This window comes from Calidris pugnax, unplaced genomic scaffold (genome assembly GCF_001431845.1).
Source record: "Calidris pugnax isolate Ruff unplaced genomic scaffold, ASM143184v1 scaffold54, whole genome shotgun sequence".
NCBI lineage: Eukaryota > Metazoa > Chordata > Aves > Charadriiformes > Scolopacidae > Calidris > Calidris pugnax.
In genome coordinates this window covers 3446325-3458686 of record NW_015090864.1, presented here as the reverse complement: position 1 = coordinate 3458686, position 12362 = coordinate 3446325, and the positions used below count along the sequence as shown (strand labels likewise).

The following is a 12362-nucleotide window of genomic DNA, read 5'->3' as shown; positions in this document are numbered from 1 at the left end:
GCACACACCTCCCACTCAGGGCACACACACAGAGCCCCATAAAAGCATTAGCTTCAGTTCTGCAGCGGGTTAGACACAAAGAAGCAATTAAGGTGAAAGCAAACATACTTCTCTTTGGCCTTCCTAATTAGTAAATCAAAAGGCAGGTGTATGGTGGGAAATTACACATAATGACCTCTTTATTTGATTTGAGAACAGACCATGTTTCAAGCCCAAATGTCATTCTCACTGGTATCCCGGACTGCCTGGTGTGCGGGTGTCAGAACCGGGCTTCCATGTTAGGAACAAGAGCCACAAATGCAAAAGAAAAAAAAAGCAAATTTCTGAGTTTCTGATTGTTGGTAGAGAAAGTACATCCTGCTAATTTTTTCTGCCAAATGACCTTAATCGTGTGGTTGGATATAGAAAGCAGAGAATTAGAAAATCCATTCTTTTGACTTGGGAAATGCTGTGATCTGAAAAGGTAGAAAATCTGATCAACTCTGTCTGTACAGGTGGCCTCACTGATTCCGACATGTGGATCTATAAAAGGATTTCTAAAATAGCACTGGTAAAACTCAAAGTAGGTTTTTTGTTGATTCATGGCTTTTTTCCCCCTCAGTCTATCCATAAAGCAGTATTTTTCCTCTGGGATGTGCAGAGCTACTCTTTTCTGATTCAAAGCATGACACAAACAATTAATATTAACAATCATAATAATATGCCAGCATGGTCGAAAGCTTGTGGAATTAGTTGAATCATCTGCATGGAAATTATTGCAAATGATAACTTTATTAAAGAAGCCTGGAAACCTTCTATTAATTCATGTAGTATTCCATTAATAACGATGTTCAATTAAGCCAGCTGTATGAAAGTCTGTCTGAAACCAGTTGGCAGGAGAAATCGGAGAGCGCTTTGCTGGCGCCTTTCCCATTCCATGACTGGTGAACAAGCAGGAAGGAGAATCATGGACAGCACTTAAAAAATGTTTTTCCCCTTTAGTTTTTTCTAGGGCAGGCGAGGCTCATGGGCAAGCCATAAATGGCATGGAGTGGGAATAATACCTAGCGGGAAGCTATTTCCCAGGCTCTGGGCCTGTCACGGCCTATTTGCTCTCATCCACATGGAGGCCTCTCCCCTGAGGTCCTCACGGTTTCTCCTGTTCAATCCCTGCATATATTCTGGTACTAACACTTACAGATGGGAAAAGCAGCTGGGGAGGTTGGCAGCAAAAACGAGCTTCTTGGTGGCAGTTGCCTGGGGGAATATAAATAATCCCACAGGAAATGCAAGGGTCGGTTGCAAGGGAAGAGTGAAAGTCTGGAAGAAAATAACAGCTTTATCACGAGGACAGGGGGGAAACGCTCAGGTGAAGAGGAGAAGCAGCAGCTTCCTTTAGTGTTTAGGATGTGCATAGACCCTAAAAATAAACCTATTGTGGAACCATCTGTGCTCTACTCAGCCTGTTCCAAAGCTCCTTTCTCTTGCTTTGAAGCCAATTTTTAATCACAGGACACGGGGCATCTTGCCTGCTTTAGACACAAAGGCTTAAAGCACTGATGCTCCCAGGGTTGGAAGGATGCAGCCAACACAACACAGAACAGCATCAGTGGTAGGACCAGACTGTTCACTGTCAGCGTTTGTGCCCAGGACGATCTGGCTGTGTAGCATGGTGAACAAGGGTCAAAAATGGCCTTCTGCAATCTCCCTATGAACACGCTGACAATGAAGAGTATGGATAATTACAGGACACAACATCAGCCTGTGCTTTGCCCCCAGTCAGTGCACAAAGAGAAATGCTGCCCCTGAGAACTAGGTGGTTAAATATGGGCTCACTGAAACCCAGCCACTGGGTCCTCCAGTCTAAGAGCACGGCTCCAATCTTGGCTCTACCATCAGCTCTTCCACTGGAGAAAACTACTCTTGCTTTCACAGGAATGACACTGTCAGATACAGATGACTTCATTTAGCGTGGCATGTGCTTGTGGTTCAGCTGCTTGAAAAAAAAGATTTAGGAATCTGCTCTAATTTGCTTCGCTAAATCACAGAATCTTCATGGTTGGAAAGGACCTCTGAGATACTGAGTCCAACCATACACACACAAAAGACCCTCACAATCTCGGCCACTACAGCATGCAGGTCAGATGTCAGTCATTTTTGAATCAAACAGAAAACGGGGCTGTAAAGTATCTTTTTAGCAAAAGCTACCTTGCAACTCGAGTTTTAGTACCCATAACAAACCAGCTTTAGAGCAGCAGGGGCACAGTACGTGGCTACAGCCCTCTGGGGTTTATCTAAGCCATTGCCTCATTGACACAGGTTGCATTCATCGGTTCAGACTGTGGAAGGGTGAATGTCTCCTATGGAGAGTGACCATTGCAACCAGGTTGCACAAATTAGAGTGAGGACTTCAGAAGCCAGACACCGAGAGCTGACAGCCGTTCATCTGGTTTACAGCTACTGTTTGGGAAATGTAAGAGTGCACAGCATGTCCTCGTTCATAATCCCCTTCTGGGACTATGCACAAAAAACAACAAAATCTGAAAACAAATTAATCTAAATGACCAGCTACGGAACTCAGGGGTTATGCTGGTTTTTTGTTTTGCTTTTAATACAATTACACAATTAGCAATGTTTATTACACCATCTACCTTTGCAGATACTGTGTGGATAAACTAAGGAGGAAAGTCTGAGACACTGACTGCGATTCACACTCTCCTTGGCCTCATTTCCACCAAAACATGGTGTGAAATATTTCATTATTTTTGAGTATTTGACCAGGAGTTCAGGAAGGACCATGTAAGATCTGCCTGCTCCTTCCAAATATTCATTCCTGAGCTTGGTCTAAATTCATTAGCCTCATGGTGCTCATTGCACGTGTAGAAATGTTTCAGGTGGTTCAACCTGGGCACCTCCCCCTGGAAGCTGCTGTTTCCATCACTCCCAGAGACAGTCCCCATGCCAGCAGGACTGTACACGTGAGATTTAGGGAAGACCCAAATGAGGGGGATTTTCCACCTCTCTCATGTTTTGCTTGACAGAGTGACGTGAAGCAGCAGTGTTCACCTTTTAGATTAGCTTTTAGAAGAGAAGATGACTGAATGCTGAACAACTGCGGTGGAGTTAGTGAGGGATGTAGATGTGCAATTCCTGGGATGAAAACTGAAATTGAACTATTTAGCACTTGAACACCTGCAGGTGCATTTGCAGCCAGAAACTAAACATCTAGGCTTGAAAACATCTCTGATTCTCCTTCCCAGAGATGACTCAGGGCATGTTCTTGTTTTGAAGTAAATTGCACTTCTGAATGTGATTCATATCTAAACTGTAAAGACCAAACTTTACTTTCTTCCTTCATCTGAAACCTTGGAAAATTTGTTAGGCTTTTTCCACTGTTCCCCAAAAACCATTCCATCGTTATCAAGAGGAGACCAGAGCACAGATGATTTTTAGCCAGTCAGTCAAGATAGATCTAACCTTGCAAAGAGCAGTTCTATTACCAGAATTGAAACAATTTAGTGTCCATCTCCAAAAACACTGCCTCATGGCTAAAATCTTGGCAATGATAGAGGTATACCACTGGGAACATATTTCAAGCACAGGATAGGAAGTTGCCTCCTCCTCCTCCAGACCCCAGGTCAACAAAGTCATTGAGTAAAAGTCCTTCATAAATTCCTGAAACTCGAATTTAACTCCAAGTTAAATTTTTCCTCCGTTACATTGCTCCTGGAGCCCTCTGCTCTGTGGGCTGGAAATCATCCTCTAATATCCACTCACAAGTCCCTCTGGAGAGTGCCTATACCCATTTCTTCTTGCACTGACATTGTCCTTGACTGTAAGTAGCTCTTCAGTTTCTGATGTTTACCCAACACTGATGTATTTATAGGCAGCAATAATAGTCCTTGCCAACCTTCACATTTCTAGGCTACAATACCACCATTTCAGATGCAGCTTATGAAACCTTCCTTAAGACTATAGCTCTCTGGGCACACTTTTAATTTCTGATATTATTCCAGGACTTCAGGAGGGCTTTGTTCTCCTCTGTGGTTTTTGCTCTAGGTAGGGTCTATACAAAGAGCCTAAAGAACAAGTCATCCAGATAAGAGACGAGAGGGGGTGGGTAAAGGCATTGGGAAGCAAAGACATTGGCCTAAGGTTAATCAATAGGAAACATGTTTCTGTCCTTCAACTCAGTTCGTGAGATTAGACACTTGAAATGATTCACTGCAAGAGAAGACCATGTTCGAGACCATCTAAGGAACCTGAAGGTGCACAAGTCCATGGGACTTGACGAGATGCACCTGTGGGTCCTGAAAGAACCAGCAGATGAAGTTGCTAAGCCTCTATCCATCACATTCGAGAAGTCGTGGTATTCCGGTGAAGTCCCTATTGACTGGAAAAGGGGAAACATAATGCCCGTTTTTAAAAAGGGAAGGAAGGAAGGCAGGCCAGGCAGTCTCACTTCTGTGCCCAGCAAGATCATGGACAGATCCTCCCAAAACCTATGCTAAAGCATATCGAAAATAAGAAGGTGATTAGTGACAGCCAACGTGAAGGAAATTGTGGATGCCCCATTCCTGCAAATGTTCAAGGCCAGGTTGGATGGGGCTTTGAGCAACCTGGTCTGGTGGAAGGTGTCCCTGCCCATGGCAGGTGGGGCTGGAATGAGATGATCTTTAATGTCCCTTCCAACTCTAACCATTCTATGTTTCTATGATTCTATGGCTTTTAAGTTCAAACTGGTATTAATTGTTGAGATCGCCTACCCACTTTTAGTCTCTGACAGTGTCAGATCACACTGCTCTATAATACCTGCTCTATTATATGGGTGGTCTACATTTCTTCTGACAGGGTTCTACAGATCATTTAATCAAACTCTTCCATTTCTACAGAGACTGCAGGAGCAGTTTCACCAACCACATACCAGACTGAAGCTCAAGAGGAGTTTTAAAGGATCATGGAACAAGGGGGGATAAAGGAACGCAGGACATTTGTTCCCAGGACAAATACCTGTCTACCCGTACTACTTCCTTGGTCACTACTGCACAAATAAAACATCTTCTGTTTGAATCCAGCCAGGTCACTGCTGACCACTGCCAGGAGACCTCAGGGGCTGGTACAACAGCACACTAATAAGGAAAAAGCCAGGAGAAAGGAATTTGGGTGTCTGCATTATCTGCAACAGTGAAGGAAAAATATGATTCAAAAAAACAAAAGAAGCATTCTAAACCTTTTTTTTTTTCTCTCCAGCTTGATTGGTTGATTGGTACTACTGATAGCAAGATTCCTTCTATAGAAAATTTCAGCTTTACTGTTGTGAGAATGTGATTATGTGGGATGATGAGAGCCGTGTCAGCAGGAACTGCCTGCGGGCACCTGAGGGATGGATCAAACCTTTACTATTAATGAGAACACACAGACAATGAGATTCACAGCAGTGCAGATACATTTAACAATGCCCTGTGAAGTGCCCCGAGCAAATCTCTCCAGATCCTGCGTTGGAGATCAATTCAGCTCTACAGCACGTTTGCTTTATGCATAAATCCCTCATTTTTCCTTCTCAGCATATTTCTTTTTGTTTCTGTGCTTGTTTTGCTTTGTGCTGTGAAGAAAACATGGCTCTCGCACTTTTAAGATCACCTACATTTAGACCTTGGGAATCAGCCTTGACTTGGATCTGTAGGAGCTCTCTCAATGACTCATTGCCATTCAGTCTGCACACCAACAAAAATCAAGTCCAATAGAAAGTAAAGTTGGGCTCCATTGTTTATTATTTAGATGCTAAATGCAATGTTTAGTGGCTTATTTTTCATTGCACAGCCGAGAAAATAGAATTGATTCATCTGATACAGAACTGGGGAAAACAAGGCTGGAATAGGTCTTTGGAGTAAAAGGGAGCTCCTGGCTGAGTTCTCCCTTCTCAGTTGTGTTGGGGTGTCCCTGCAACATACACACATGACAGATGCTTTCATTACTTGCTGCTACATCTGAGCTTTCTGACCCTCAAAGTATCCTTTGGTGTATGGTTCCTTAGCATTTAGGACAGTTGAACATTTTTACTGGGGTGGAAAGCGGGTTGTGAATGGAGGGCAGAGGGTTGCATAAGGGACTGAGGAAGATGGGGGTGGGGACAAGATCACATGGGATGCATTTGGAAGAACAGGAAGATCTGCTCTTCTATTGTTTCTTTACCCAGGAATTATCTAAATTTTCCTATTTCACCCAATTAGTAGATACCTTCTTCCATCCAAACTGAAACAGAAAAAAAAGCCCCAAATAATAGCACTGAATTATCAAAACTGATGTGCTCTTGGGACACTTTGAAGAGATAAGCGTGATGAAGAGGTGCATAATCTAGAATTTGTGTAGGGGAAATCCATAATGCAACATGAATCTAGACTGCCTTCACTGGAGCATCTTTAGAACTTTTAAAAACAGCTACAGACACTGAGGTCACGCTGGCTGGACACTAGATGTTGTGTTTTTTTGCATGATACAGTGGGAATTTGAAAAGATGGACCATCTAAATTCACAGCATGTACAGGGAAATGCTGAACTGCTGCGGTCCTTTTAATGCTGAAGCTGATTGCAAAATTTAAATCTTAAAGTTTAAATACCAGAAGAACAATTTAAAAGGGAACAGCTAGATGGCTTCTGTGTTAAAAGCTGGATATATTTATATCATATTATCGAATTGTTTTTGCGTTATTTACTCAAGCACTTATAAAAGATTCAGCATCGAAGCAGGGAATATAGTTATAATGAATAATTTGCATTCTTTATTCAGTGTAAATTAATTCAAGTCCCCAAGCACTATGGGAATTAGCATTATGGGCAAAGTAAAAAGGTTAAAATGGAAGTTTAAACTGATGCATCATAAATGTTTTAAGCTTTTTATTTTTATTTTTTTTTACCAGTAGCATAGATTATTCTGTTTATAGATGTTGGGGTGAAAGAAGATTCCTGTTGTTAAGAAGAAAGACCCTTTTGTTAGGAATGCTCAAGAGGAAGACTTAGCATAAGGCTTTGTAGGGATGCTCCACTCTAGGAAAGCGGTAATTCGTTCACTTAGGTCACTCTCAGTCATCCTATTGTAATCCTGGGGGGGTGGTGTTCCTCCACCTGTTTCTCTTGTGCTACTAATGTAAGATTTTTCTCAAGGATTACCATTGCTTAGCACATCGTGCAGTTGGTTCTGTGCTCAGGTTGAACACTTCTAGACAAGACAGCACAAATAGTACAGAAATACCAGTCAGATAATTCAATAAATAATACAGAAAAATCCTACCAGGCCACTCCTATTAAAATACATTCCTGTGACTCAGGCTGTTTCCACACAATACAATGACTACCTACTGCTTTCCGCTAAGTTTCCCCCTCTCCTGCCCTTTCTCTTCTCCCTGCAGCCCTAACTTTTCTTCACAGACTTTCCTTCACTGAGATACCCATTTGACCTGACAAACTCCCTTCTGTAGCACTGAACCAGGGAAGGGAAGTGCTTCTATGTGGTTTCATTGATTTGAATTCATCATTTCACAAGCACTGCTGGGGAAAAAGCTCCTCTAAAGATGTTTCTCTTGGTATTTAAGAAAGCTCCTGTTCTTTAATGAAAGAAAAATTGAAATTAACCCAAAGCAAAATGTAAAGATTTCATTCTATCTCCTTTGGTCTAGATCTGGGCATTATTTGTCAGGGAATGCAAAATACCTTTTGCTATCATGCAATGTCTTAGAAAAAAAGAAAACTTGCCCCCAAAACTTGCAACTCGAAACTCAAATCCCAGCTTCCCTTAATGAAACACTCTGTGCTCACTGAGTTTTTTGCTGCATCAATAAATCATATACAGTTTCTCTTCCTGAATACAAATAGGCTTTAGGTCCTACACACGGAAGCCACCATCACAGCTCACCCAACACATCAGTCAACAAAACCATGCACATGCTTGGGAGTGTAAAAGCCATGACCATTTTCCAAGACCATACATGACCTGGACAGTGTTATTAGAGGGCTTGAGTAACCCAGTAAGTGTCACACACCCAACCAAGTTAGAAGCATGCAAACAGATTACTCACCTCAAGCACAAGAAAAGCATAAAGGCAACTATAAGGGCCCCTACTGATATACAGTGCCCCAGGTAGTTTATGATGAGAGCAATCTTGTAATGGAGCGCATACTTCCTCTGGAGGTAAAGAGATAACATGATTAAATCAGCATGATTCTCTAAGCACTGACATTAAGGAACAGTTAATCAGTTTAGGAAACAGTAATTACTTTTCTCTACTTTAAAATGATATAATAGCCCCAGGGCTGATGCCTATATATAAGCCAAACATGCTGCCCAGGCACAGAAGTACAGGCTTGGTTTCATTTCAGTTTGGAATTTGTCCACAGTTTCTTAGAAATCTCAGCAAAAAAAAAGTTTTGTTTTTTTCCCCCGTTTTTCTTCAATTTCCTCAGGATTTCTTATTTTCATTATTACTTTTTTCTTTATTACTTATTTCATTATCACTATTTAAAACTTTGTCATTTTAGGGTGACATAGCTACCAAAGACACATCTTCTAACACATATATATATATATAACAGAAGTTATAAAATATTATTTTCTATTTTTTTTAGGAAACTGAATGATCTTAACGAGCCAGTTACACGACTTTCCTACTCAAATGGTTTCGTTTTCATACAAAAATGAATCAGCTGTCAGTAAGAATAAATAATAAGCCCTTTCCATACAGGCAGACTTTTCTCTGAGGTGCATTCCTTGCAAGCTACACTTCTTATCTTTCAAATTGAGGGCAGACCCAATGCAGACTGAAAAAGCTGGAATCTGTTGGTCCTTTCTGGTTTGTTAGGCTCTCTCCAAACTGAGATCTTGTTGTTTTTAGGAGAGACCCAAGTATGCAGTGAAACTTTATGTATTAGTGTCTGCCTCTTTCCTAAGAAGCTGGGGAGATTACTGGTAGGTTCTTCATCCTGTAAACAAAAAATTAAGCACAAAAGTGTTCCCACCTAAAACAGTGAATTTAGTGATGTGACCAAAATTTGACCTTGAAGTAACTGGAACGTTCTTTATTGGTGGGGGGCTGCTGGCTTCAGAGAAAGGAGAAGCATCTCCTTTCTTTGCCTGACAGATAGGAAGAAGTAGAAAAACACTATTCAGAGAAATACTGAAGCTAGTTAAAAATTCATAGAGGCTTGCTACTCTATATGTATATATGTATAAATCCTCCTGAAAAAAATATTTATTTATTAGGTTTTGCATTTTTTTCAGCTTAAGCAGATCTTTCCCCACTTCGGGACTTGTCCTCCTTCAGAAGAATGAGACCTTTGAGAACTAACCACCCAAATTTCCTCCCTTGTGATAAAAATATAGAAGTAGAATCCTACAAATGGCATCAGTTTTCCAATTTTGGTTGAACTTCCTTTGTTTTGTTTTGTTGTTTTTTTTTCCTAACAATTTCCCTTAACATTTTATTCCAGTCAAAGGAATTTGTCAGTGAATGAATGTTTGGATGAAACTACAACCAGCAGCTGTAGTTAATCTGTTGCATTGTTCTATGAAGATAGCATCTTCCAGCACTTTGCCAGGGAGCGAGCAAGCTCTCTTGGAATCATTTTTTGTGATGAAACCTGCCTATATCTTCAGCACATGGAGTAATGTGCTGTTTCTGGACGGAACTCAACCATCTAAGGTATTTATAAGTCTACTATAAAGTCTCCTAAAATAAACTTCCCCATACACAGGCCTGTTTTTTGAATAGCCTTAAGAAGAAAAAAAAACCAACACCCAAACCTACAAAATAGGAATTCCACACTGAGTTTTATTTATCCTTAAGCCACAGGGACACCTAAAGGGGAAGAAAACACACCTGACCTGATGCACCTACCTGAAATGCAAACTTGTACTGTTCAGCTAGTGCCCTGGCAAACTGCCTTGCTTATTTGCTTTCCAGTTTAATTCATAGAATCACAGAATATCTCCAGTTGGAAGGGACCCATAAGGATCATTGAGTCCAACACCCTGCGTCCCACAGGACTACCTAAAACTAAACCATATGACTAAAAAGCGTTGTCCAGAACTGCTCGTGTGGTGCTACAAATCTTCTTGAAGATGACAATGTTTCTCCCAGGCCAAGGATCCTGCTCTTTAAATCTGACCCTTCAGCTCCCTCCTTTGGCTCCTAACCACTTTTTCAACTTCACTCAAGTTTTAAGAAGGTATGGTTCAAAATGTGAGAAAATTAATTGAGAAAAAAATGTAATTAAGCTCCTCTTTGATGCACTGATGCTGATGGAAAACCAGGCATGACTTATTTTTTTCTGCTGCTGACACTAACAAGGTTTCCTGGAGGCAAGTTCAGATATCATAGAAACAAGAACTGCCTCGGTGCCTATGAAAAAACTAAGCTGACAGGGTGGCAAGATCACTTTCCACCAGCCTACATGCAATCTGCATCTCTGGTAGAATTGGAGACAACACCTTCAGGGCTGAAAAACATGTGCCCAGAATCAGCCATGTGTTGGCCAAAGCTCAGTTCATGTAAAATACTTGCGTAAGTCTTTTCTGTCTCACCCTCTTGAAGAATGATACATTTAAAACCATAATAACCTTCTACTATTACTCAATATTCTTCTGCTTCCAGGAAGATATTTCACATCATTAAAATGCAGATTTAAATCTTATTCAGGGTTAGGAGGAGGATCATTACATTAGAAAGGAGATAGACAAGGAGATGGTGTGGATGATCTGTTAGCCTCTCCAGACCACAGCAGGTGACATCACTGTAGTCCTCTTCCATGTCATACCTTGTACATGAGAACCAAGTTACATCAGGCAGGGCAATTATCCTCCAGCCAGCTTCTACCAGGGAAACTGAGGAAGCCCAGCTTTAGGTCTTTACCTGCACCAGCTCTTCACATCTAAGGCACACTGGGCACCCTGCAGCCAGATTTTAGGCTGATAATGGAGTCATTCTGTCTAGAGGACTTTCTCCTTTGCGTTAGCTGGGACGGGACTGCTAACCCATCCAAACCAAATCGGCTAATGATTTGAACTAATAAACACCTAATGACCGCACACTTAGCTCTCCAGATGACAAGGATCTGTCTCCCTCTAACAGAACTCCCTGACAGGTCCTGACAGTGTTTACAGAATGTGTCTTCCTCCGAGGCTCTGCACTCCATTCCCAGTTCAGCCACTTTAGATTTCTTCTTATTGCCAGGATGATCTCATCACTAGTTAAAGACACCACGTCTCCTCTCCAAAGACTTTCAGAAGCAACCGGGAAGTATCTTTGTCATCCAAGATGCCTCTGAGTTCACTGCCTTCGTGTTCTGAGCCAGCTGGAAGCTGGGTAGCTGTGGCTAATGTGACCATGCTCCTAAGCAGGATTCATTAAGTTAAGCCCAGTGTGATGCTAACTCAGCTACACAGCTTGACGCCACCTCAAAAGATCATCAGAACCAAATTCATATCCAGCTGCCATAGGCCACAGAGACAAGACCAAAGTCCCTAATTTATAGCTCTTTTTGGAGGCTTAGATCTACTTTTTGCTTCCTGAGACTCTCATTTGTCCTCCAACAAGAGTATAGATTTGTGCCAGGTGCAGCAAAGGTCCCTTTAACCCAGGAGCTCGTAGGCCGAGTAGAAGCTTTCCATTTGTCAGACAACAAATAGCCAGTTGGATCAAAATGGTTTCTGTACTCGATTCCTGTGCCCGGAGAAGGAGCTAACTGAACGTTCAGAGGCTGGGATTCAGTCTGATGTTAAGACACCTACATTTGGGTGTCTACCCAACATCTGAACCAAGATCTGAAGCAAGGCCTACGAACCTCCAGAACCTCTGGGCTTCCTAGTTGGTCCCGGTGACAGACCTCCATCTGCTGCTGGACACAGGTATTTTGGAAGGCCTGTGTCACACCTGCCAGGTGCATAGAGTATGACTGGGGCCTTTTAAACTACACCCTGTAACCACACACAGGCAACGAAATCCCAGCCAAAGCAGGAATCTAGGAGCAGAGCAGCCCCAGAGCACACTTTGATCAGCTACTGCCACAGGTCTTGACCCCAGGTAAAGCAATGATTTATTAATGTAATCCAGTTAACGTGTGTCACAGGTGCTTGTGCCCTCTAAGACTGACCTACAGCTGAAAAAAGCCTAAAATTTCCATTGCTACGTGACCAACACTCTGTCACAAAGCACGTAGGAGGGGACATGGAGTTGATCTTGAAAAGTCCTGCTCCTGTCCCATGTATCAATCACTGCATTTGAAGTCAAACCATGTAATTCTTTAGCCCTCTAGCTGTGAATGGCCAAGCTTGAAAGTAGAGTTGTTTTCTCTATTAAAAATAAACATGGAACACCTCCTGGCTGATGCTTAGC

The 12362-nt window shown here is 41.9% G+C and overlaps 1 protein-coding gene across 1 annotated transcript in view; it reads right to left on the bottom strand.

Moving 5' to 3' along the window:
- CRHR2 (corticotropin releasing hormone receptor 2) overlaps positions 1–12362 on the bottom strand; it is a 96121-nt gene that overhangs the window by 33716 nt on the left and 50043 nt on the right. Inside the window, exon 4 of the mRNA XM_014944859.1 lies at positions 8052–8158. Within this exon, the coding sequence (XP_014800345.1) occupies positions 8052–8158 (107 nt within the window). The remainder of the gene's footprint in view (positions 1–8051; positions 8159–12362) is intronic.